This window comes from Lactuca virosa, chromosome 2, assembly GCF_052849685.1.
Source record: "Lactuca virosa cultivar CGN04683 chromosome 2, Lactuca_virosa_CGN04683_v6, whole genome shotgun sequence".
In the NCBI taxonomy this organism is placed as follows: domain Eukaryota; kingdom Viridiplantae; phylum Streptophyta; class Magnoliopsida; order Asterales; family Asteraceae; genus Lactuca; species Lactuca virosa.
In genome coordinates this window covers 242509433-242535513 of record NC_136427.1, presented here as the reverse complement: position 1 = coordinate 242535513, position 26081 = coordinate 242509433, and the positions used below count along the sequence as shown (strand labels likewise).

The 26081-nt window shown below is 34.2% G+C and overlaps 5 protein-coding genes across 8 annotated transcripts; 1 reads left to right on the top strand and 4 right to left on the bottom strand.

Annotated features, from left to right (window-relative positions):
• Positions 1-2384: 2384 nt before the first annotated feature.
• LOC145160652 (uncharacterized) lies at positions 2385-5763 on the bottom strand. Of its 3 annotated transcripts, none has more exons than XM_079079935.1 (14): positions 5628-5763; positions 5389-5503; positions 4988-5082; positions 4658-4876; positions 4465-4536; positions 4249-4361; positions 3971-4174; positions 3764-3851; positions 3608-3679; positions 3425-3525; positions 3180-3297; positions 3045-3104; positions 2853-2963; positions 2385-2755 (listed from the first exon to the last, which is right to left on the bottom strand). In XM_079079935.1, the coding sequence occupies exons 2-14, from the start codon at positions 5492-5494 to the stop codon at positions 2645-2647; spliced, it is 1470 nt and encodes a 489-aa protein (XP_078936061.1). In that variant the 5' UTR covers positions 5495-5503; positions 5628-5763; the 3' UTR covers positions 2385-2644. The 3 variants fall into 3 exon arrangements, with proteins under 3 accessions (XP_078936061.1, XP_078936060.1, XP_078936062.1); XM_079079934.1 differs by having other exon boundaries at positions 5389-5517; positions 5628-5762; XM_079079936.1 differs by lacking the exon at positions 5628-5763 and having other exon boundaries at positions 4988-5090.
• A 1835-nt stretch (positions 5764-7598) lies between these two features.
• Positions 7599-10777, top strand: MGP2 (MALE GAMETOPHYTE DEFECTIVE 2). The gene is made up of 11 exons (XM_079079932.1): positions 7599-7985; positions 8073-8149; positions 8571-8657; positions 8750-8827; positions 8909-9000; positions 9141-9342; positions 9421-9511; positions 9601-9659; positions 9746-9894; positions 9970-10051; positions 10132-10777. Exons 1-11 carry the CDS (start codon positions 7874-7876, stop codon positions 10522-10524), a joined length of 1422 nt encoding a protein of 473 aa, XP_078936058.1. The 5' UTR covers positions 7599-7873; the 3' UTR covers positions 10525-10777.
• A 1415-nt stretch (positions 10778-12192) lies between these two features.
• Positions 12193-12984, bottom strand: LOC145160651 (coiled-coil protein). The gene has a single exon (XM_079079933.1). It carries the CDS (start codon positions 12903-12905, stop codon positions 12354-12356), a length of 552 nt encoding a protein of 183 aa, XP_078936059.1. The 5' UTR covers positions 12906-12984; the 3' UTR covers positions 12193-12353.
• Positions 12985-16753: 3769 nt separating this feature from the next.
• Positions 16754-21247, bottom strand: LOC145160649 (aspartokinase 2, chloroplastic-like). Of its 2 annotated transcripts, none has more exons than XM_079079929.1 (13): positions 21037-21247; positions 20142-20710; positions 19971-20050; positions 19859-19899; positions 19612-19766; positions 18654-18803; positions 18469-18564; positions 18254-18370; positions 18037-18156; positions 17855-17947; positions 17642-17758; positions 17439-17555; positions 16754-17192 (listed from the first exon to the last, which is right to left on the bottom strand). In XM_079079929.1, exons 2-13 carry the CDS (start codon positions 20538-20540, stop codon positions 16998-17000), a joined length of 1680 nt encoding a protein of 559 aa, XP_078936055.1. In that variant the 5' UTR covers positions 20541-20710; positions 21037-21247; the 3' UTR covers positions 16754-16997. The 2 variants fall into 2 exon arrangements, with proteins under 2 accessions (XP_078936055.1, XP_078936056.1); XM_079079930.1 differs by lacking the exon at positions 21037-21247 and adding an exon at positions 20820-21008.
• A 2376-nt stretch (positions 21248-23623) lies between these two features.
• On the bottom strand, positions 23624-25817 carry LOC145160648 (mediator-associated protein). Its single transcript, XM_079079928.1, has 5 exons — positions 25681-25817; positions 24958-25098; positions 24774-24855; positions 24461-24544; positions 23624-24126 (listed from the first exon to the last, which is right to left on the bottom strand). The coding sequence occupies exons 2-5, from the start codon at positions 25084-25086 to the stop codon at positions 23810-23812; spliced, it is 612 nt and encodes a 203-aa protein (XP_078936054.1). The 5' UTR covers positions 25087-25098; positions 25681-25817; the 3' UTR covers positions 23624-23809.
• Between the last annotated feature and the right edge of the window lie 264 nt (positions 25818-26081).

The window sequence follows — 26081 nt, the reverse complement described above, 5'->3', positions numbered from 1 at the left end:
ACGCAACTGATCCGCCTTGGGGTGGAGAACGTCGACCGGAGCACTGATAAAGGAAGGTGGTGTGGCGGCTATCTGCTGTGGGACGGAACAGCGACCGGAGATCGAAAAAGCGGGATGGCGGCAGCGCACTTGATAAAACAGTCGAATGGTGGAGGTTACAACTCCGAGGCCCGACAACAGTCTCTCGACCGGTCCTTCCCGAAAGCATTGTCGGTCTAAGCGGCTCTTCTCGGCAACCCGACTTCTGGCTACAGTGGAGATGGTGGCGGTTGGACGTCCTCCGGTGATGGAGGCTATCGGAGGTGAAGGAGGAGGGTGGGGAAATGGCGACCGTTGCTTAGGGGGGGTTGGCGGCTGCAACACATGCCCTAGGGTTAGGGTTTCACGAGTTATATACCCCGACCAAATAGAAACTTTCCCATAATTACAATTCCAGCCCCTCCTTCTATTATTCCTTTCAATCTAAGTCTCTATTTTACCTTTTTAACCCCATCTTCTGAAATTCTTTACAAATAAACTCCAAAATTTACCAATTAGCCCCTTAACCTCTAAAATCTTTTCAAAAGAAGTCCCATAAATTACCATTTAGTCCCTGCCTTCTTAAATACTTACAAAACTAATCTGAAACTTACACTTTTAACCCCCAACTTCTAAAATTCTTCACAATTTAGTCCGGGACTTACATTTATTAATTTATGTAAATAAACGGGGCGTTACAGTATCTCAGAGGATCGCGGCAAGACGAAGGCGTGATTAGGGATGAGATTTAGAACCGGAAAACCGGAACCGGAACCGGAATCGAACCGGAACCGAAACCGTTAGAACTGGTTTCGGTTCCGGGTTTAAAAATTGGCTTTATCCGGGTTCCGGGTAACCCGGGTTTGAGTCCATCGGGTCCGGTTAAACCGGGTCTAAAAACCGGAACCGGTGTTAGGAACCGGAACCACTTTTAGGGCCGGAACCGGTTTTTGTGAAACGTTTAAAAGATACATATCTCATTCGTTTTAACTCCGATTGACATGCGGTTTTTTTCCAACGTGTAGTTTAGAGTTTGTACATGATTTTAGACTATAAATTTTCCATTTTTGGTTTTATATTCTTTGACTTACAGTCCCCTAAAGTCGAGATATCAAAGCTGAAAGTTTTTAGTTTTTCAATTTTTTTGTATTTTGTGAAAGTTTTAAAACATGCATATCTAATTCGTTTGAAGTCGGATTGACATGTGGTTTTTTCCAACTTGTAGTTTAGAGTTTGTACATGAGTTTAGATTATAATTTTGTCATTTTTGGTTTAATATTTAATGATTTATAGTCCCCCGAAGTCGAGATATCAAAACTAAAAATTTTCAACTTTTCAACTATTTGTTTTTGTACTTTGTATTTTGTGAAAATGTTAACACATGCATATCACATTCGTTTAAAGTCGGATTGACATGCGATTTTTTCCAGAGTGTAGTTTAGAGTTTGTACATGATTTTAGACTATAATTTTGTCAATTTTGGTTTCATATTCAATGAGTTATAGTCCCCAAAGTCAGGATATCAATATGAAAATTTTCAAAGTTCAACCCACTAAGTAGTAAGTAATTACCAAAAAATTCCGGTTTTTCCGGTTCTAAACTCACTTTATCCGATTCCAACCTACCCACTTTGATGTTTCCGGGTTTTCCGGTTCTAGACTCACTTTACCCGGTACCGAACCGGAACCGGCTCCTATATACCGGTCCGGTTTCTGGTTCTACAAAATCTCGTTAATCGGTTCCGGGTTTTCCGGGTCCGGGTCCATCCGGTCCGGGTTTAGACCCACTTTCATCCCTAGGCGTGATCGTACACCTCCTCATGTTTTGGTTTTTATGATTTTTGGATTTCTCTGATGTGAAACTTATTTTGAAAACAATTTGTAAACAATGTTGGCTGTTGGGTATTTTAAAAAGTTTAAAATTTTCAAGAATTTCATGAATGTTACAGTTTATCGTATTCCATGTTATGCATGCCGAGAGTCGAGGTTGGTATATATCTGGTTGAGCTGGTCTGAGGCTTTATTGTTTGCAGCGTCAGCCGATGGTAGTTCGAACCTAAGTGAGGGGAGAACTAGGAAATCTACTTGGAGGCTTATCAGTCTTATGATATTTTCTAAAAGTTCCATATATACCCTTAGTTAATTATAAAATACTAATATATTATTCTAAATGTTCTTTTATGTCATTTTCTATCCCTCAACTAGTTTTTACCAAACATCATTCTTTATCTAACTAACTTATAAGCAAACAGCTAGCTTTTCAGCTGGTATGTAAAACATAGCCTTAATCACATCAAAGATTGAACCAAGGAAACTAAACAAGTACACATATGCAACTCCATACATTGCAATTTTCTACCAAGTATCTGGAACAAATTATATGTATTCAAATCATTAGGAGGCCTTATTTCATTGTGTAATGTACATATGAATCCATGTTGTACATCAAATACGTTTAAAACACAAAAATCATCACAACCTGAAAATTAATCATGTAATCCAACAGTCTAAGCAATGCAACAAATTTTACATGCAATCGGTAAAAACCAAAAGACTTTTAACAAAAACGAATTGCACACCACACACACACACACACTAGCAGAATTTACTTTTTTAGCCCTGAAACATCATGAAGCACCATTCTCCTGTCTGGCCTTGAGTACAAGCTCTTCTGTGGTTGTGCCAATGATCTCATTTGCACGTTTTAACCCAACACAGTAATACCTTCCAATTGAATCCTGCATGTTTTTACCCGAAGACAGTTATACATTAATTTACCCAAGATAAAAATAGTAACATAGTTATAAAGTTATTACTGATAATATGTGTTTTTACCCTAGCAACAATGCCCATTCTTTCCAACTTGTGTACTGCATCATCCACATCAAAGTTGCAGGTTGCACCAAACTCCTCTTTAATTAGTTCCTCACATTGTAAATCAAGATCCTACAATAATATAATTAATAAATATCATCACAAACTCACAACTCCATATCTTTGAAAAAGTTTATAATCACTATATAATACCTCTAAAGTTGCTTTTCCTTGTTCCATCAATATAAAGAAAGAAATTATCACCTCCTTTACCTGCAAATCATCATCATCATCATGGAATTAAGCTGTATTTTCTTTTTCGACTTGATAAAGAAAGTTAGCACTTACTTCTTGTTGAATCACATCATCACACAAATGAAGAAGAGTGCCTTTTCCACTATCCAGTTGTTTGTCATACATGGATTGTGTAATTAGGCTCTGATATGCAACCATGTTTGCTTGAAACCTACACACCATCATATCCATATCAACATCATTACTAAAGCCTCATTCATCACTATATCTATATATATAAAAATTTGTAATTTTAGGCTGCTAATGAGAATAAACATAAGAAGAAAAATAGAACTCACGTGAAGTATATTTTAGCACAGTAACCAACAACTGCAGAGAGAATGGCAAACATGACCCAAAAGTCAGCTTGAGGAGTCTCAATTGAACCTACAACAGCTACCTGAAGAAAAAAAATATACATATATTTTGGTTGCTGTGTTTTAAATAGAAATAAATAAAAAATATTTATTATAAAAACTAACCAGCCCAACAACAGCAGATATGAGGAATTTCACCCAGTCCATAGGGGTCAAACTAGGATTCTTCTTTTCCGGCTGACAATAAATAAATAAATAATAAAAAAAATATTCAATTCATATAATAAAATTACAATAAAAAGAAAAATAAAAGAAACCCACTAGGACTAATTCCATATCTGCCATTGGGATGTTTTTGAAATGCTTCACATGGATTCCCCTTTCCTTTTGTCCCTTGGTGCTTGCTCGTCTGCATATCGATCATTACATTCTTGTGGTTTTAACATTATATTTATACATCATACATGTACAAACACAAAGAAAAAAAAAGGATTTAAAAATAATATTAATTAAAAAGAAGCAAAATACCTGTAAACGACAATTATTCTATCAAATGTAGGTTCTTGTATTGTGATCTTACTCATCAAACTCCGTAAACTGATACTTAAGTTCTCAATCCGCACCCTTTCAACATACATATCATCTGGATATTGGTCATTTGTAATTTCATCATCTTTCTTTTGATCATTCATAACTCGTGCACTGGGTTTTTTAGAAAAAAGCTTTTCTATCCTGCAAACCATAATCAGGAATTGGACATCAACAAACTCTCCATATAAATAAGTAAAATTTGTAAGCAAACTTACCTTGTTATTCTCATAATCCATCCCCATAAACGGGAGATAATCATGTCCACTTTCTCCATGATGAAGTAGTCAGTAGTCTTATCAAGTCCAATGCCTCTCCGGAATATCACATACTACAGAAAAATATTTGTATAAACAATAAGATCAAACATAGTTTTTGTATTCATAATGATGTGCATAGCATGAAGCATCAAAAAGACTAATGTATCCCTGAACCTTATCAGCAAAGTCGGGAAGGTGATCATGGTGATGTTCTGCAAAGTACCGCTTCAAAAGATCTTTATCAATCTACATTTAGAAGGGTAAAACAGGAAAAGGAGAAGATATGTTATCAGACATGGAGACAATGATAATGGCACTTAAGGGGGGTATGTATCATGTATGAGTATGATGTATGACTGCATCAAACCTTTGATTCATCCACTGTGATAGGAAGGTTTAAAAGATACTGCCCAGATTGTGCAACATCAATCTCCTCATTAGTGCAGATCTTAAAATTACTCTTCTCCATCACCTTAAACATATATGACAGAAAATTCTGTTCAAGAACATCAATTTCTTGTGATGATAGGTTCTGCTGCTCCAACTTTCTTGCCCCTTGGACAGGATCAAAGAGGGAATATAATTGCTGCAAGTATGTCAACCATGGAAACAAAAAGTGACGCTTTTATAAAAATCTAAAATTTTGAAAATTGGGAAAGGTATTATAGCAAAAATCGATAAAAGTAGATAATAGTACCATGAGATCTTCAAACTGAAGAAGATACCATGCTCGAATGGTGTACTCAACTCTCTTGCAGAGCTTCAAAAACTCTGCCCGATCAGAACTGTGCTCTGCAATACTGAAGTTTGTTTGAAGCTTGAAAAGTAACATTATAAAAGTTTATGGAAGCAGATTAAAAAGTCAAGTGAGCCCTAATACACCGGTGGTCTCCCGAAAGGATCTCCTAGGCTAGCCACTACAAGAACACCGGACCTATATATGTTTAGAACTAATGCTCCGGTATCCAGCCAAAATTGAACACCCTAGAAACTAAAATACGGATTTGAAAAGAAAATTGAGTTGTAGAACATCGTAGCATAACCACCAACAATTATTACAAGAACAGACTGCAGAGAAATGGTGTTGTTACCACTTACCAATAAGATTAGCCAAAGTCATGATGAGTCTGGGCTTCAAAATTGGGATAACCGCTTCACGCTCCAATCGAATCACTTCCTTCTTACTGTTACTAGCGCTACCCATTTCCGTTTTCTGCAAAGATAGACCTAGGTCGGTTGAAAAACAAAATAGAATATCAAGTTCTTATTGTTCCTCGATCATGAAGCTCCGTTTGTGAGATCAGAAATTGAGGATGAAGGAAACAAAGCGTGCTTACAGTTTGATTCCAAAGGGGAGGAGGAAAGAAAGAAATAAGGCAGACGGTGTCAAACTAACAGGTCAGAAACTAAACGGCCTTTTATCTCTTCACAGGTTTTCTACTGCCATTCGGTTATTACTTAATGTAGTCTTTAAGAAGAATAAATGTAGTTTCTTACAAGATACAAAACTAAATAATCATTTGAATCGATAGGGATGATGAGATTTAATGGACAAAAATGGTCCCAAAGTAAATAAACTATCAACAGAAATAGAAAACCAGAGTTTCGATTGGAAGTTAGTAGTCAAACACCAAATAAAATCAACTACTTTAAAGTCTAGACACGATGATTTAACATTGATTTAACATGTGTCTAGTACATTATTGGTATAATGGTGCGGTCCATATCATGGATAAAGATTTGATTTTATGGAATAAACTAGTCGGATATCCGTGTGTTGCGTAGGATAAAAATATATGATTGATATTTTGTCAACAATGTTTTTTAAGTTTCTTAACAGTGTCTTCATAAGCATTTAGAATGACCATGTCTTTTTTTTCTTTTTACCTAAGAAACTTCCACATATAATTAACGACGTGTAAAAAAACTTTGGATAGAAAAATAGAAATGGACCACCACCTTGCAAATTTTTTATTTTATTTTAGCTACACATGCTAAACAAAAGAGATGTATTTGCTAATAGAAAACATACGTCGCTTTTAGAAGATTTTTTGTACGTGTCGGTGGATTTTGTAGTCTCACGCACATATGCTACTTGTTTAGATTCATTATAACTATTGTTTATATAATATGACATTGATGTCATTTTTCTTAATATGAAAATGTATCATCTTATATGAATATTAAAATGGATATATGTACATGTTGTTGAGAATGAAATATTTTAAAAATTAATCTTTTAAGTTATAAAAATAATGACTTTTAACATTTTAAATAACAGCTGATGTTGTTTGATAAAATTGAAGTGTATGATAGTTTTTTCCCTTTTTAAAATTTATAATATACTATCATTTTGTTTTTAAAACTTAAATAAGAAAAAAAGTTACCAATTTGTTTCATGTAAACTACTCGATGCAGGATAATTTTCAAATTAAGTTTCGTCGTTCGATGTATAAAGCTCGATGTCCAGTCTTATATAACATACATTATTTTGAAATCGATACCATCAACTACTGGTCAGTTGTATATTTAAAGGTTTTAAAATTTTAATGTCAGTGACTTTATTCATCATATATATTTATTTATGGGTAAAAAGTTCAACGTGTTCTTTAACTAATAGTACAATTTAAATGTGAATATTAAAAAGAATCACTTATAAAAAAATACATAATTCTAGTCATCCATACGGGTAAACCTCCGTTAGAGGTTGTTAATTTTTTTTAGTTTTAACTGATTTTATATTATCATATAATTTAAAATGTTATATAATTTTAGTTTAAATATATAATACTATTTCTTGTTTATGTTTATTGTGTTTTAATAGGTAGAATTATAAATTATTTAAACATGATTACGACCATATAAAATCAACATTATAGTTAATTTTTTTTAAACAACAAATCTAATTTACTTTTAAACTACGCTTTGAAAAAAATATTTTATAAAGTTAGGATTTCTAACTTCCTAAAACAATGTATGACTTATTAGGTTTACAAAATAGATAAAAGAAAATTAAACCAAACATTTTTTTAACTAATTGACTTATTGACTTTTACAACTATAAAAGTTAATCCAAATATTTTTTAAAAACATTTTCCCATGTTGATAAGTCAATAATTCTTTTTGAATAAAACTTATTTTTAACTTTGAAATAAAATCTCAAACACCCTCTAAAAAAATCCAATATATTTCTAGAAATATGATTGTTTAAAAGTAATTAGAAAATTAATATCGAACCGAATTTTTTAATGAATATGCTGTAAAAGAAAATTTAATTAGTCTTTTATATTTCTTACGGTGTCAAGGGTTTGGGAATTTTTGCTCCAGAAAAATTAGTGGATTCTATTTTGGTGTTAATCTAGAGAAGAAGATGAACTGATCGCATTTTACAATTTCTGCACTTGGAGATAGTAAAAAAGTGCGAACTTGGAGATAGTAGAGCAAAGAAGTGCGAGCGAATCACAAATCTGATGCAACTTCATTGATCTCTCTGTTTGTATTACTACATTCCATCACAACCAAAACCCCCGATCTCCATCACCGACAGAGTGACCCAGATCGACGGAGCTAAGGAAGCACCACCATGACGAGGCCACTGAAACCCTCATCAAGAAGACCTGCATTCGTTCATCTCATCTGCGCTGCAATCGTTTTCTCTCTCATTGTTTTCGCCATTCAATCCTTTTTCTTCACTGGTGACTTACTTTCCTTCGCTATAAGTTTTCTAGGACCCTAATCCAACCGACTAGCAATTTTGATTAATTTTACCCTCCTTCTGGCAGGTACCCGAACCAAAACTCTGAACGCAGAAGACGTCCAGATCTTATCTGGTTTTCAGGCCGACGTTCAGCAATGTGTGGTTAGCTTCGTTCTCCCTTTCATCTCTCACACGAAACCATATTAATTGGCACAGTTGGTAGTTAATTAGTTATGTTGCTCTACTTGTTTTGTGTCTTTCAAAGTTTGATTCCATGTTTGCTAGTTTAGAAGAGGTGGTATTGTCATCTGCAATGACGGATATCACTGCAAGCTATTCGTTAAATTCATCATTCAGTTCATCTCGCAGTCAATTTCAACCAAAAAAAAAAAGCAACTTTTGGCTGATCACATGCTTGTTCCCAAGCATTTGAGGTTTTAGTCTTGTTAATCCTTGAACAAATTTTCTGAATCTAAATGGTTGCTCATCCATATACAGTGTCATGGATTTACCATTGTTTATTTGTTGAGTTATATTATGCTAATTCGTAGTGCCATCTCTTACCAGTTTGAATCACATGTAGGCAAACAGAGGATTTGGACTTACTGCACAAATCATTGACCACTGCAAATTGGTTCTTAAGTTTCCTGAAGGGACTAATAGTACCTGGGTATGTCTCTCTCTCCCTCTGTTATCTATCTTTCTATCTTATGTAATTATCAATCAATCAAGCTCTCTCACCAATCTGGTATTGAATTGCAGTTGAACCCACAGTTTAAGACATATGAGCCATTAGAGTACAAATATGATGTTTGTGAGGCAATTCTCCTGTGGGAACAGGTTGGTGATTATCCTTATTCCTTCTGTGTCTTTCTTTCCAATGCATATGTAGTAATCCTTTTTCTTTTTTCTGAATTGCAGTATCGTAACATGACCACAGTTTTGACAAGAGAATATTTAGATGCAAGGCCAGATGGATGGATGGACTATGCAGCCAAAAGAATAGCACAGTTGTATGTTTTTCTCTCTTAATATTGATAAACCAAGACTTAAAAGATCTTTTTTCTTTTGTGTTATTACACAATACTGTCATTCTTGAATGGTTATTTACACTTTGTTTAGTGATTCTTTATTTTCTCCAATTGTTTATTAGAGGTGCAAAAGATTGCAGCAATCGCACGCTTTGTGAGGAACTTCTTAATCCAATGTTGCCAGCCAAACCACCATTTCACCCTAGACAGTTTGAGAAATGTGCTGTTGTTGGAAACTCAGGTGATCTTTTGAAGACTGAATTTGGTGAAGAAATCGATAGTCATGATGCAGTTATAAGAGACAATGAGGCACCTGTGAATGAGGTAAATCAGTCACCTCAAATTCTAGCCATATTTAGTTGATGTAAGTTATTCCTCTTTTTAACCTTCTTTTTTAAGCAGAAATATGCAAAACATGTTGGTCTAAAGAGGGATTTTCGACTAGGAGTTAGGGGTACTGCACGTAATATGGTCTCCATCCTCAATGGATCAGGTCAATACATATTATTTTCAAGATTTTAACATCTTAAAATCTATTTACATACCACTCAAATTTTTTCTATCTTTTTTTTTTTCCTGCAGATGATGAGGTGCTTGTCATCAAAAGTGTAACTCACAGAGACTTCAACAAAATGATTGATGTAAGTAGTATCCAATACAAACTTGTTTTTTTTAATATATTTATAATCCTAATTCCTAACACATTCTTTCCTTCATCTTTTTTCAGATGATTCCAAATCCGGTTTATCTGTTTCAAGGTATTGTTTTACGAAGAGGTGCGAAAGGAACTGGGATGAAATCAGTTGAGCTGGCACTTTCTATGTGTGATATTGTTGACATATATGGTTTCACTGTCGATCCTGGCTATACAGAATGGTCAGTGTCAAATACCTATTTTACCCCCACCCCACTTGAGATTATATCTTGTTCTCACTTCTGATTCTTTAATAGGACCAGATACTTCTCTGAGCCAAGAAAAGGTCACAATCCATTACAAGGAAGGGCGTATTACCAACTCCTTGAATGTCTTGGTGTAAGCGATTAAAGATTTTCTTGTTTTGATAAGTTTCAAACTCGCATGACCAAACTACCCTTGTATGTTTCATATCTTAGGTGATTAGGATACATTCTCCTATGAGGGCAAAAAGGGAACAAGACTGGTCGGATGTGCCAAGTCGCGAGAAGATAGGGAGAGCTCATGCAGCTGCCACGCGGTTAAAGAGGAGTGAAGAGAGTGAGTTTGGTGAAGAGGGGCAGTTTGGGAACTGTAAAGTGTGGGGGAATGCGGGTGCATATGGGAGTGGGCCCGTATCAGGGTCTAGAGATATGAGCAGCAAAAGGAGGAATTCGAATTATAGTAAATGGGAGGTGATGCCTTTTAAGAGTTTGAGACGAGAAGCACAGGAACATTACATGCAGATGGAAGGGGTTTCATTGTATAAGATGGATGGTAACAAATTGGATGATTTAGTTTGTGTGAGGCATCCTTTAGAATCTGAATCTTAGGTGAAGGAAAACTTTGTTTGTGTTGTAATTTTTTAATTTGTATTGGTTTGTGTTATACCACTTGTGTGCATTGCAAGGTCCAAAGGGAATAGAGTAATATCTCAGATAATCAACAAGGATTTTGGTAATGCTGACGTGGAGGGCTGAATGTGTGGTCGTCATTTTCAGGCACAATGTCTAGATATAAACAAAGATAAATTGGGAAGTGTAATATGTTGTTTTATACCAAATTCTGTTCATCCATGTTTTCACATAGTTTGGTTTGGGTTGTTAGATATTTATGTGGACGTTTTATTATGTACACATGATCGAGCAATGTGGTTCAGTTTTGTTTCATGAAATTTGAAGATCCACTTTCTTTGTTTGCTTTGGTATTGTAAGTGTAATAATCCAAAATTTATACAAAAATGTGCCTGGAAATACTTCATTTGTTTTCCAAGTGCACAAAAGATATATTATTGTTAATTACATGGCGTGAGTAAACTACAATAAGGAGAGTTACTATTTAGTATTTACATTACAAAATAGATCCCATCAAATTTCTTAGTACACATGATGATCATAGATGTTTTCTATGTATTTCTCATTAAGGCATTATACTTTGACAATGTCCATCATCTCATAATGGCTTTAGTTTCAATTCAACTATCTCATTAGGGATGGAACCCGAGATTCCCCAACACCGAATTTGGTGGAAAGTCGATCCCGAGTACCGAACCGATTAAAAGGGGCAAAACGGTCAACTTGACTTTTAAGGGGCAAATACGCATCAGTCTTCTTGCCTTGTTTTTACATTGAAATTCAACACAAATGTAACTAACATTGTTTAAATTATGCTACTGTATCACTTTCAAATGATTAGGAATACTTATACCTTCATCATGTTGTATTTTATGTTCTTTCGGTCATGGCCATCGACCCTTGTTTGACTATTCCCAAGTGTATAAATAAGAAGGTATCTTTCTCATCTTACCTTGAGGAACATTAAACAAAGCAAAATTTTATCTTATGAGTTTCTTCTTTGTATGTGCAGGAACAAGCTAAGACAAGTTCTGTGACAGCTGGAAATCATAAAGTTGAGAAGGTAATCAACCACTTTTAGTTATCTTTATGGTGCTCATCAATGATGATGTCACTGTCTTTGTAATCCAATGCAGGATATTGACATACACAAACACTTCTGGTTGCCATACGTATAACTAACGTATTAAGACCATCAAGTCCAAAGATTTATCTCCTTCATGGGTCTGGAAAAAACCCATTGATGATATTCAAGTCAAAGAGTTGTCAAAGGTAAATACACTAAAAGATCAGCCTAATACAAGAATCGAGGACAACAGGGTTTTTTTTTGTAGATATTAAACAAACAACCACATAAACCATCATTTCCATTGTTAAACTCATGCTTGACCCAATAATAAGGGCGAAAGGATATGCAAGTATTGCAAAAGCAAAAAATGCAACCAGAATCTATGACTCCCTAATTAAACATTTTACCTGGTGCGTTTGAGAAAATATGTCTATTAACATCTTCTCTTACAAAAATATACTCTCTACATATCTATGCAATGAACAGCGAATGCAAACAAATCTAACCTGTCTCCAAAAGAATTATAAGATGGCGCTCAAATGAATCAAAGATTTGTAATCTGAATTCTGGAAAATTAGTCAACTGAAACTCAAATCATCCTTTAATCTTCTACTCAATAACTTATCATCGTAACAAAACTGAACCCAAAAAAACATCAGAAAGAGAGATCTTACACAGGACATGAAAGCACAACAAGCAAACCATGTCTTTGAATTGAAAGCCAACAAACAAAATCCTATCATTTCTTAGGAGCAGTGTCAGGAACAACTTTGAGTAGCTTCCTCTTCTTAGACTTGGCAAGCTTCTTTAGCGTCTTCGGATTGGTGATCTTCTGAAGCTTCGTACCAGATTTTAGTATGTTTTCTTCCTTCCTCTTTTCCCTCTCCTTCTTCTTCTCCCTCTTCTCCACCTTGTTCTTCCTTATCTCCTCCTTCAACTCTGTTATTCTCTCCTTATAAGCCTTCTTAATTTCCTTCTGCTGCGCCCTATCCTCGAACGTCGATTTCTTTAGGCTCACCCTAACCGCCGATGATCTCTGTGTTTTCGGTTGCTTCCACTTCCTTCCGGATACTTTACCCGCTATCACCCCGTCGTATGTCGGCTTCCCGAAGATCGGCTTGTTAGGGTTTTCCGAAGAAGAAACGGCTTGTCGCTTTGAAGTTTGGATTTCTTCGGCGGCGTCGATGTCCATAGAGGCATCCTTCTCCTGCTGCTGTTCAGATCTCTTCCTCTTGTAGGTTTTGCCGCCGAACCCTTCATCCAGGCATCTGAAATCAATGGTGCACGCCATTGATATTTGATGGGAAAAAAGAAGATTAGGTATGCCTATTGACGCCCCTTTGTAAAACCCTAAAAATCTAAGAGAAAGAATGGAGGGTTTTTATACGCATGCATCTTCCACCAGTCCACCGTGGCGACAAAAATGGCCCTAGGGATGTAAGTGAGCCGACCTATTCGGGATCGACTCGTTAAAAGCTCGACTTGAGTTAAACGATCCCGAGCCGAGCTCAAGCCTAAATATGAAGCTCGTTTATTAAACGAGCTCGAGCCGAGCTTCAGTTAATGGGCTCGCGAGCCTAAATGAGCCTATATATATATATATATATATATATATATATATATATATATATATATATATATATATATATATGCTCGTTTAGGCTCGCGGGCTCACTAAATTGTTCACGAGCCGAGCTCGAGCTTCATTTTAAGGCTCGAATCGAGCTCGAGCTCAAAATTAAACGAGCCGAGCTCGAGCTTGGTTAAGCTCGGGCTCGGCTCGACTCGTTTACACCCCTACCTAGGAAAGAAGGTTATAACTTAAAATTTAAAATAGACAGTACATTTTTCTATATTTCTATTATCTTTTAAAGTTTAAACAATAAAAAAAATGCTAAAGTTATAGTGTTGATAAAATAACAAAATTCACCATTAAGCTCAAAATATATTTTTGTATTTAACTGAATAACTTTATAGAAATAATTATGATTTATAGGTAGGTCGACTTAAGGAGTCATAATAAGTAGATATGACATAGACAAGATGTTTAATAATTAAAAAAATGATTTTTTCATTGATTAAGGCTACTGGGAGCGGGAGGTGCTAAGCCTAGTCACCACGCTCACTAAGCATGCGCTACACTGTTTCTGGTTCTCACCGAGGGGTGGCCAAAGAGAAGTCAACAAGCCTTTGACAAGTGGAGAGAGAAAATGGGATAAATGTTTGGGTTTGACTCACTTTAATGTTATACTTAATTTTTTTTTTTTAAAGAAAATGTCCATGTTTTTATAAAAATATAATCGTTTTAAAAAAATAATGATTATTATTTCTTATCAATCACTATAAATAAACATATAAACCTCCACATTTCAACACACATAAATCTCAATACATCTCTCAAAACCTGTATCATTTTATAAAAAAATGTCATCATCATCTTCCTCGGATGATGCTCTTGGGATCATATTACAAGCAGTTGTCAGCGTACCTAATATGCTAGAACAAACAATTACCGGCTAGGAAGCGAGTATTGCGCAACGTAAACCAAGAAGATATATCCAAAGAGAACGTGAAGCATCCTACCAACGTCTCATGTATGATTATTTTGATGAGCATGGTCTCTTTCAAGGAATATTATTTCCTGCGACGATTACGAATGCATAAAGATTTGTTTCTGTGTATTGTCGAAGGCGTGATGGGAGTGCGTGATTATACCCGGCAACACCTAGACACAAGAGGTACATTAGACTTTGATCAAATTCAAAAATATACAACTGTATTTCTTATGTTAGCATATGACACCCACCCCGACTCAATAAGCGAGAGTTTTAAGATGTTTGCAGGTACCGCACAAGCAGTGGCGTAGCCATGATTTTATTTTAATGTAGACCAAATAATTTTCAAAATATGAACGAGTAGCAAAATATTTCAAATGATAACAAAATATAACAATGTATGCATTCTAAAGTAAATTCTAAAGTAAAATGTTTATTTAAGTTGCACATGACGCTCTTTTACATATTAAAATCATCTAAAATTGAGTCTATACCGAAAAGCTTAGCATTATCTCTTATTGCTCAACAAAATTCACTAATCACAAAAAATTTCAATTAAAAACATACTCTTATATACTTATACAAGACAAACTTATATGTAATACAATAATACAAATAATTAATTCATAGCAACAAGTAATAACCTAATTTATTATAAACCTATAATAAAAGTAAAAAATCAATGAAAACCTAAATCAGTAAGAAGTAAGCAAACTAAAAATTGTCTATGATGAAAATAAAAACAAGTAATTGAGTAATTAAGATAATAGAAAAAAAGAGTAAATTACACGAATGATCCCTATGGTTTGGGGTAATTTGCACGTTTGGTCACTAACTTATTTTTTTAACTCGAAAGATCTCTACAGTTTGTTTTTGTTGCGCGCTTGGTCCCTGTCTTACCTAAAAAGACTATTTTGCCCTTGATTTTTTAATTTATTTAAATAAACAGACACCCAACCTCACTTCCACCTCACTTTACCTTACCTTACCTACCCCACTTTATTTAAATAAATTAAAAAATCAAGGGCAAAATAGTCTTTTTAGATAAGACATGGACCAAACGCGAAACAAAACAAACTGTAGGGATCTTCCAAGTTAAAAAAATAAGATAGGGACCAAACGTGCAATTTACCCCAAACCATAGAGATTGTTCGTGTAATTTACTCTAGAAAAAAATATACTAACCTCGAATAATGAATTCAAAGTGGAAATTAAATGAAATAAGAAACAGTAAGGGGAATTATTCAAAACGCGGCATCATAATTCTTTAATTGGCAAAGTGTATTCAATTTCAAGTTTTGTTATTGGTAAAGTGTATTCAATTTCAAGTTTTGCTAAGCGTGGACCATATAAAGCCCTACTTCTTTTATTTAACAAAATATATATTTGTATATATAAGAACTCAAATTTGTGTGGGGTTGCCAAGACCCACCGCCATTGCATCCATATGGCTACTCCATTGCGCACAAGAACGTCTTACGAGTTTTGCAGATCCAATCATGTTTTTGTATGGTCCATGCTATTTGCATCATCCTACTTCCAGTGTCATACAAAAGTTATATGCTCATCATGCGAATGTGCATGACTTTCCTGAGATGTTAGGAAGTTTAGATTGTATGCATTGGAGATGAAATATGTGTCCAAATGCATATCATGAGCAATACACAAAGGGCAATTATCATGATCTGACGGTCTTACTTGATGTTGTAGCCTTACAAGATTTGTGGTTTTGGCATGCTTACTTCAGTAGTCCTGATTCGATTAATGACGTTAATATTCTTAATAATTCACAAATATTCAGCAAAACATATAATAGTACCGCCCCAGATTAGTCATTTGTACTCCAAGGAACGGAGTACAAATTCAGGTACCATCTTGTCAATGGGATCTATACCAACCTTTTGGTTTTTGTTAAAACTTTGTCGTGTCCGGATGACCCTCAAAGACCAAGATTTAATAGAGTCCAAGAAAAACTGAGGATAGATGTCGAACAAGCGTTTGGAGCACTTAAAAAGCATTGGTAAATACTTGCTAAAAGCATCAATATTTCGTGAAGTAAAAACCATGACAAAGGTGATATATACGTGTACATATTACATAATATGATAAAAGAACATGAAGGAAACACGATATTTGCCTACAACGAGAATCAAGTCATCCCCGATACACAACCATTAGAATATGGTGGTCAATAATGGATACAAAGAATAAGTATAGTAAACAATGTAGTAATCCATTCCGACATTCGCCACCATTTAACCGATCATCTTTAGACGCTTGACAACCTTGATCTTAATATGCCACCCGAAGATGAATTAGAATGCCAATTTTCAGACGAAGACCTATTGCTTTAGTTATGATGTGTTGTTTTTTTTATGTATTGAATCATGTTTCTAGGTATCAAGTCGTGTTTCAATTTATTAAGTTGTATTTTAAGTTTAAATTTATTGTAACTTTTTTAAAACACAGAGCCTAGATTACTACAAATTATGAGATTTATAGGACACACCTTGTCTAAATTTATTATAAAATATAAGTTACTATTTGGCGTAATTTACCCTATTCGTAAGAAAGCTAGAAGCCATTTAAGAGCAATGAAGAAATCCATAGATTACAAAAAGTAAAAATTGTCCATAGAAAGAAGCCCTAAAATCAAGCAAGGATTCATTATTTGGGATTTGCTTACAATAAATACATAGCCCTCCATGGAGTCATGGTTTGTGACCATTCTGAATATATAGCCCTCTATTATATTATAGAATCCCTAAAATCAAGCCGAGGATACATTAGTTAGTTACTAGTGCATTTTAGTGTTTATGGTTTAGGGTTTAGGTTCCATTTCCATTTCCATTGTGGTTGACTAGGTCAGCAACAGCAAGATCAGTCTTAAAGAAAGCCGAATGGAGAGCCCTCACACATTTTTCCGACTCACTGTCATTAACTATCAACGATATATTCACCTTGGATGCTCCTTGAGATATCATTTGAACATTCACTCCATTTGTACGAAGAACATGAAATACCTACATTATAAAAAACAAATACAACATAAAAATTACACATCAAAAGAAAATCTAATTACACCATAGAAGCAAGACATAACAAAACAGATCAGATTGTAGTGCGTTTAGCATACATTTGACTAGGACCAAGACCAATAATGTCCATAGGACAAATTTGTAAATTTTTGTCCCACCCAAAAAGGTGGAATAGGGATTCAACTCAAGATTTATAAAAAGTCAAAATAGAAGAGGAAAACAGGTCAGTACCTTCTCCAATATAAGTGATGACCTCTGAACATTCCCAATCAGTGAAATAATTGATCGGTGTTGAAGGAGATTCACTTTAGCAATTTTTTCAAGTTCTTCAACAACATTATCAAGTTCCTGATTAAAAAAGTACAAAGATTGATTCACTTATTACAAAAAGATTTTTCATTGTCAAATAATGGAGAATGATATGAAATGCTTGCCTGCTGAATCAACTCCCTGCTCCAAAGCTTTGAAGGATCCAATGTTAAAGAAATACTAACTTCACTAGTGGCTACAACATCAACCGAAATACCCAAATCTTCAAAAGTTGAAAATACCTAAATCATGTGTCAATTATAACTTAAAAGTTACAGTCTGCTAAAAGAATAAAGAAATTAAATCATATTCCCCTTTTTTTTTTCTTTCTTTTTTACCTTAGCCAGGAATCCAAATTGACCAAGCATACGAGTGCTAACAATATCCAACATGGTCACATTACGTTTCAAAACAATGCTAGTCAGTATCGCCTGAAATTGAAAGTTGTTAGATGTTTTACAATTTGTGAAATTAAAAAAATAAAATAAAAAATTACAGTAGTAATAAATTAGCTACTGACCTTTGACATATCTCTTGACTTAGTGATGAGGGTACCTGGAGCATTAGGGTTGTAAGAATTTTTAACCCTGACTGGAATATCACCTTCTCTTGCAGGCCTCATAGACTGTGGATGAAGAACCTATATATATGAAAACAAAACAGAGAATAATAAGTAAGATCCACATGGAGATTGGATAGAGTAAAAAATTAATAATTAATAATTAATTTTATGCTACCTGAGCACCAAAATATGCAAGTTCAGCAGCCTCATCAAAAGTTAAATAAGGCACAGGTTCTGCACCTGGATATATGTTGGGATCACATGTCAAAACACCATCTACATCTTTCCACACCTAGTTATATATATAAGGATTAGGAACAAACATATAAATTTTTTTTTTAAAAAAATTAATTAATTTCCATGGGAAAATACAACAAATTTTTTACTGACCTGAATTTCTCGCAAGCCTAATCCTTTACCGATGGTTGTGGCAGTCAAATCACTACCACCTCTGCCTAATGTAGTGATTGCACAAGTTCTGCAACCCTGCAATTAAATTTTGTTATTTTGTAGAATCATGTTTATAGTAGGTGTTGTTCATGAAATTTGAGATTATGTAAAAAAGTAAAAAAGACCTTTCCAAGGAAGCCAGTAACAATAGGGATTGCAGGATCATTATTCCAATCACTGTGTAGTTTATTTGCTACAGCTGGATAGGTTGCTTCTAGAATATCCGCATTAGTAAAGTCATCAGTTGTTATGAACCCAATATCAAATGCATCATACTGCAATAAGGAACAAAAACAAAAAGGCAAGTGTCAGAAGAGAATAATGCAGGAAAGAAGTCATAAAATATGTTTTTGCATTCGGTTGAAAGCCTCTTCTAACAAAATATTAAGAATCAAACCCTCTTACGAGCATCTTATTAGTGGAGGGGTAATTTAGGTATTTTACTTGTGAAATGTGGTAGTTATACCTTGGGAGAGGCTAGGCTCTAGCAACCATCTTAAACTTTTGTTCATTTTGGTATATGTTTTGAGTGATTTCAATCAATATAGGAAAGCTTTTGTTTATCTGTTATTGTTTTTGATTTTATCCTATAAGTCAGTCGGTTCATATCACTTACTTTGATTCTTTAAAGGAACAAGTTAAATAAATCATATGATCAAATTAAATAATGCCATGTAGATGATGATGTTAATGTTGAAGCCAATTGGGCTCCTAGTTGGTTTAATACCTGTGAAACTGCTATAGCATGTCATAATGGTATATTCTAAACAAACACTAGAGTTGGTTACTCTTTTGGACAATAAATAAGAAAAGTGACTAAATGGCACATAAGAAATAGTTGGTTGCTAACTGATGACATAAACCCGATCCTAAAAGGGTAGAGACAACAAAAATGGAATTTGGCTACACTTAAGGCAAAGCATATACACAGACCTTTGTACTTGTTCCAACAAGAAGGCAATGGGGGCAAAAATGGGTTTTCAGATATAAATACAATATGGAGGAGAGTTTGGAAGGTATAAACCACGACTGGTAGACTAGTAATTTACTCATATCAATGCAAGTAATTAAGAAACCACATACTTGGCGAGCTTTGACACCGATTTTATTCAAGTATGCTGCAAATATTCTTGTGGACATGCATTCCCCAAATGACACTAAGTAGTCTCTTGCACGTGGAGTCATATCTTTAAGTACAGCAATCCCATTCAGAAGTCTCTCTAATTTTTCTAGGTGGTCTGCAAAAATATATGAAATTAGAAAACAAGATCTGAAAAATCTTTCAGCAGCATATAGAACAGTCTTATTCTTCCAATAATTAGAAGCAGACCTGTTATGAGTGATTTGTCTAATCCAAGCTCGTCCACTGTCCTGAGTACACACATCAACACTCAATCAGCAGAAACTAATGTCTATAATCTTTTTATGATGGTAATACTCACCTGTAGTGCAGTTCTTTCACAAAGGTCAGCTCATCTATTTCAGAAACATCAGAAATACAGCTTGCAGCCTTTTCTCCAGCCTATATATATTACAACACAGATTTAACATTAAACCTTCTTGAAGAAACAGCTAAAATATCAATTCTTATAAAAATTAATTGTTGCACAAACCACTATAAGCTTGTTGGTAGTCTTCCCCATAGCAGAGAGGACAATCACAGGATTCTCTTCTGGAAAACTGAGGATGAGTTCAGCTATCTCTTTCATCCTATCTGCTGAGGCTACTGAAGATCCACCAAACTTCATCACACATGATAGCTGGTTAATTGATTCTTCCAAACCTTGACTTTTGGGTTCACTTTGTACCAAAACATCATTCTTTCTCGCATCACAAACAACCCTTAGTCCTCCTCTTCCCTTGCTTGGATATGAAACTCTTAATGTCCCACACGATTCAGTGAGCAGATCAAAATTGAGTCTCTTCTGTGAGCAAAAAGATTGGGAATGTAGAGCCTTCTTTGAAAAACAATAAGGAGCCTTGATTCCACACAAGTGTGTAGCTGCTGCCATTGAAACAGATTGATTGTTTGCTGCTAGAAACCCACTAAATTAATTAACCCTGAGGTGTTGTAATAAGCTGAGAGAGCTAACTAGGTGGCTTAGCTCTCCCTGCTAGAACTGAAATCGTTGAGGATCTGATGCCTTCTTTTATGAAACTCTAACAGAAGTCTATGAAGAACCTGCAAGTACCATGATATATGTGTTGAATTACCAAATTGGACAACCAGTCGTAAATCGTTTATCAATATGAACAATGATGAATAATAGAAACACGTGTAAAGCATGCACCGTATATTCTAGCGCGTGAATGAAATACTGCAATGATTAACGATTACTGTAGCATAAGAATTCTAATTGAATTGAGATGTTCGTTCAGATCGGCATTCTTAACAGAGCTCCATCAAAATGTTATATTTCAACTAATTTCAGCATCTTTAACATGAGATTAAAGCGAGGAAATTAAATGAAATGAAAGAATCACAGATCATGAGATTGAATGTCATACCAAGTAGAAACAGATAGAGAAGAGGGTTTGAAGGGTTTAGGTTAGGGCTTAATGAGATGCGTATGAGTGGGTGCGGCGAGCTTAGGAATAGAGAATCAAGCAATGACTAGGCCTCCAAAAGGAGAACCGGTGGTGGTATTCAGAAAAATGCCATGGCGAAGTCCCTTGGCTGCTTCCAAGTCTTACACCTCTTCTCAATGTCATTTTCCTTTTATTTGTATATAACATGAGCCAAAAAGGAAAATAGATAGAAATTAAGAAGAGAGTAAAAGAATGGAAGGAACAAATTTCTTTCTAACTTTGTTTTTAATTTAAAAGGATTTTAGAGAGAAATAAATAAAAGGTTTAATTTTTTTTTCTAATTCGGAAATACAAAATATAAATTTATTTTATTTTCGTTTCTCTTATTTTCTTTCCTTGTGTTTTTTTAACGGCAGGGTTAGTGGTTAGAAGTTAATATCACGAAATCGTCAACGTCTGGATTAGAACTCGAACCTCCAATTTAAGAAGCATTTTCTTTTTTTTGCTAAAACTCGAAAATTAGACGGTAAAGACATCGGAAGTTGTTGGAAAAATACCCTAAAGGTAAGAATAATATTAAGTGGTAAAATTATTTGGAAGTTGAAAATGAGAATCGGGAGTATTTATTTATGTATAAATATTTCAGTAAAATTAACGGAAAGCTTTTGAAATATGTAAATTATATAAAATCTTAAGAGCTTTCAAAAGTTTATTCTTCAACATACCATATACAGTAATGAAGCTTTTAATATCTCTCCCGATTAATACACATGACCGGCCAAGCCGGTGGCTACGGTCATCGATCCATTTTTTAAGGAGCCCAAATTTTTATGGGTCATATAAGATATAATCATATTTTCAAGAAAAATAAGATAAAAATAGTTAAATTAAGTATAAGATTATAACTTGAAGGAGGAAAGAAGCACGCTTAATTATGAATTTACGATTGATCACTCACTTTTTTGTATTTGGATACAACTTTTTACTACTAGTGTGAAAATTGTTTTTACTACTTGCTACTTTTTACTTCTTTTTAACTGTGATTTCTCAAAATTCTATTTTTATTTCTATTTAGTCGTCCAACAGTGAATACTTTTATTTGAGTTTATGAATTTGATATTTATTTCTCGTTTGTATCTGAATACCATAATTTTATTTGGGTTTTTTCTTATTCATTTTAAATTGATCTTTGAAAGTGCGGTAATTGAAGGATAAAACACAACAAAACTACATATTAACTCCAGACAATTCCAACTTTTTGCGTTAAGGTGTTTTTTTACTAGTTCTTTATGTTATCATAAATATTTATAATATATTACAATGTTCCTAAAACTATATTTAAATTAATGGAATTTTGTAAAGAATTTGGCTATTTTTATGTCTTTGAGATGTTTTTTTTTTCTTTAATCGTGCACTGAAAATATATTTGGATTGATCCTTAATACAAATATACAATCTAGTCAAATATGTGTGATGGTGATCGGATCATCCATCACATTATCTTAACATATGATGTATTTTTATAATCACTTTCAAACAAACTTAAAAAATGTCGGTATAACATGTTGCAAAATATAGTGTAAATTTTATGAAAATCATGTTTTGTTGATAAAAACAGATGACTGAATTGACCGATTCATATGAAGAAAAAAATATAAATAAAAAAATGGATATAATCTTCAATCTGTGTGGAGTTGAGCTTGCGAACTACCCATAAAAGATGTCAACCGGTCAAATCAAATGTAATCAATTCATTATCTCGAGCTCTATATTCCATGTTTTATTCCACGTTTTCCGAAATTTTCATGTATATTTGTTTTATCTTATTTTGTTTCTAATATGAATCACGTGAATTTTATAATGTTCCTAAATTTGACCAACCAAAATTAAATCTAACCTTGGAAGACCCTCCCTCATAAGATTGAAACCTTTATCACTTTATGGAATAATATTATTTTTACTCTAGAATTATATATTACTATTTAATTTAGCATCCTGCTGTTTTATTTTATTTTATTTTTAAAATGACAAACGTATGCAAAATTTATTCTATTTCTAAATTATACATTTTGTCTACAACCAGATGTTAACCCACAACCTGTTGCTGGGGACATCTTTCACCAATACCTCATACAGCTAAGCCATAGTCTTTTGATTCGTGTTGATATTTTATTTAATAATATACATTCCATCTCAAGAAGGGTAAATACTGCTCTTGAATAGCCTCATCGACTCACCTCATAGTCAATGTAAAATAATTAAATGATCATGTTCTCAAAACAAACAAGTGTGATGCTTAGACCTTAATCTAAAACAAGAAATGTGATGTTTAGGCTTAAATGATTAAATCTAACAATTTATTTATGGAATCATACTGACTCAATAGCAAAGACTACACTACATGATTGCAACGGTATTTTAGCAACCATAATTTTTTTATTTTATGCTCCACCCTTGTGATACTCTTGTCTCATTCTGTCAAAAAGGTAATAAAAGAAAACCAAAATATGAACAACAATGTCAAATACGAGTACTGAAAAAAAAAAAAAAAAAAAGGTTCACAAAATTATCAAAACTAAAATATGAGCACAACCATTTTTGTGGGTCAAGAACTACAATAGCCAAAGAAATGTTGCTCGCATGTATATAAAGAATAAAGGGACCAGAGGATCTCCAAAATTTTAGTTGTTACCCCCATTAAAATGGTCTTACAAGTTGAAAGAAATAAACAAAATTCAACATATAATATACTTTAAGCCACATGTTTCTTTCTCTTTTTTGACTTCTTCTCTTGAGAATGATCCGATTCCTGCAAAGACATGCTGGAATTCAAATCCTTTGAACTTGAGCGATGCTTCTTTTCTTCAGAAAGAGAGCTTCTATGCCCACTGCTATGAGTTCCTCTTGTTCTTGTACTCTTTGCAGGAGTTGAAAACTGATGACCAGAATTAGTCAATGAAGTTGCATTTGACCTTTCGTACATCTGTTTAAGCTTCTTTGTATCATCTTTTGGCACCTCATCAGCCTCCAGATAACGAACAAACGAAACTCGCCTTGTAATCTTACCAACTGTCAACATAATAATTTAATAAACAAATCATATCAATGCTTTTGCTTATGTGTTCCATAAAAATAAACATAAGCAGAATGTATATATAAATAAATCACACAAACATCACCACTTTTAAGTAGGAAAAATATGGTGAAAAGTTACATTGTGTATAGCAGTTTTAAGTTGGACAGGTTTTTAAAGAAATTATATGCTTAATTGAAGCCACAGGCACTACTTCATTTATAGACAGTAGAGGCTAGCAAAAGATTATGAACATATTTGTATGCTTCAACATGAGGAAACAATGTCATTATGTGAAATTTAGAGTAAACTGAAGTTTCCAAACAATACCAATTTTTGAATCTGTTGCACAAGATAGAAAGACCATGGCTTTTGGTTCCTGTGCTGCAAGGCTGACAACATCATACGACTTTCCTGACAAGATGAAAATATGGACATAAGAAGTGATGTAATTTGGGGATTTTAACAACTTAATTCAAAATATGTGGTCATGAATCCAAATTTAACACTTCCATGACTGCAATACTGAAGTAGATAAAGATTGATACTTGAGTGTGAACAAACATTCTTGCATATCAAATAAACTTGATGTACATTGCACAATCTGCAGGATATTAGAAAGAAAGCTTAAACTTATGCTCACCAGATGAAGCTTCAAAACTGCCCAACTGCCCATCATCATTATTCAGGTTCAAGGAGAGTTGTTGCCCATCAAAATCAGGAATCTGCAGTGCCAACCAACAAACCATTTGCTCAAATGGCAATTACAAAAACTTCATTGACTAGATATGACTTAATGAAAAACCACAAGGAGGACTGCATCTTACCTGATCTTTAGGCCATTGTATGAGCCATAGTTCAGTAGAATCTGATGCATTTGGTTCAACTATAGGAGCTCTAGCATCATCCTGAAATTCTGGTGGAGGCTTGAATCCAGATTGGCTAGCATCACCCATTGCAATTTGCTCCTGCATGTATAAATGACCAACAGTTTGGTGATGAAACAATAGCAGGTATACAAGAAATAATACACTAGGAGGAAATCAGTAGCATCTATTGTTCATTCCTAAGTTACCAACATCAAAATTCAAAAGTTAAAAATGAAAACATGTATATTATAATTGATATGTGAAACATGCATATTAATAAAGTACTATCCCTCTCAGGCATTTCATCAAACAGCTTGCCTGCAAACACATTCCCTTTTTTACAGAACACTGTACACATCAGACTTCATATATTTGAACATCGAACACAACTAGCAAATCAGTAGCAGCAAACAAGTAGCAAATCAGTAGCAGCAAACAGATAGCAAATCAATTATCACCGAAAGTAAGAAATCAGCTAACAGAATTCCAGAGAAGATCTTGAACTTTCCGATTGATATTAAAAAAACAACAGAAATTTCGTATGTGAAGAAGGAAATCACGGAAAAGAAAACCTTTTGCATAAAAAGAAATCGACCAACAACATCAAGTGGCAGGTTCAAAGAAAGCTGGAGAAAAAAAGAAGAAAGAAAGAAAGCAGAAAATAAGGAAGAAAAATGGAACCTGGGGTTGGGTGCGACGGAGTTGTGGCTATCGAAGGTCTCCGACGTGTGGCTTCACAGGGGAGGCGACGGCGAGCAAGGAGAGTTGACGTGAGGAGCAGATAGCGAGAGGCCGTAAGCATAATGCGTTAGGTTTTATTAGGCAAGGGGTATATTGGTCGATTTTAAAAAGAAAAAATAAGAATTTTTTATAAATTAAGGACTTACGGTAACCAATTTATTAAAAATGATTTTTTTTTCTTTTTTTAAACGCAAATAATATATAATACAAAACCCAAAAACGGGACAAAACACTTAGCAATGAGCTAAAGGTGCGATGGAAATCCAAAATACAAAGAAGAAAATCTTCTAAACTTAATAGAAGAATCATTATGTCCGAGTGGCACTTCCACAATACATTTT

Bases quoted from the DNA above. Each gene is read 5' to 3' on its own strand.
- LOC145160652 (XM_079079935.1), bottom strand. From the start codon at position 5,494: ATGGGTAGCGCTAGTAACAGTAAGAAGGAAGTGATTCGATTGGAGCGT. The intron at 3,298-3,424 runs GTGAGTTCTATT...GATGGTGTGTAG, and splicing joins TGTGCTAAAATATACTTCAC to GTTTCAAGCAAACATGGTTG. The intron at 2,756-2,852 runs GTAAAAACACAT...AAAAACATGCAG, and splicing joins GAATGGGCATTGTTGCTAGG to GATTCAATTGGAAGGTATTA.
- MGP2 (XM_079079932.1), top strand. From the start codon at position 7,874: ATGACGAGGCCACTGAAACCCTCATCAAGAAGACCTGCATTCGTTCAT. The intron at 9,512-9,600 runs GTCAATACATAT...TTTTTCCTGCAG, and splicing joins CTCCATCCTCAATGGATCAG to ATGATGAGGTGCTTGTCATC. The intron at 9,895-9,969 runs GTCAGTGTCAAA...ATTCTTTAATAG, and splicing joins GATCCTGGCTATACAGAATG to GACCAGATACTTCTCTGAGC.
- LOC145160651 (XM_079079933.1), bottom strand. From the start codon at position 12,905: ATGGCGTGCACCATTGATTTCAGATGCCTGGATGAAGGGTTCGGCGGC.
- LOC145160649 (XM_079079929.1), bottom strand. From the start codon at position 20,540: ATGGCAGCAGCTACACACTTGTGTGGAATCAAGGCTCCTTATTGTTTT. The intron at 18,565-18,653 runs GTCTTTTTTACT...ATTTAATTGCAG, and splicing joins TTACTGGCTTCCTTGGAAAG to GGTTGCAGAACTTGTGCAAT. The intron at 17,948-18,036 runs GTCAGTAGCTAA...TTTCAATTTCAG, and splicing joins AGTCAAGAGATATGTCAAAG to GCGATACTGACTAGCATTGT.
- LOC145160648 (XM_079079928.1), bottom strand. From the start codon at position 25,086: ATGGGTGATGCTAGCCAATCTGGATTCAAGCCTCCACCAGAATTTCAG. The intron at 24,856-24,957 runs GTAAGATGCAGT...TTGGCACTGCAG, and splicing joins TACAATGGCCTAAAGATCAG to ATTCCTGATTTTGATGGGCA. The intron at 24,545-24,773 runs GTGAGCATAAGT...TCATCTTGTCAG, and splicing joins CAGTTTTGAAGCTTCATCTG to GAAAGTCGTATGATGTTGTC.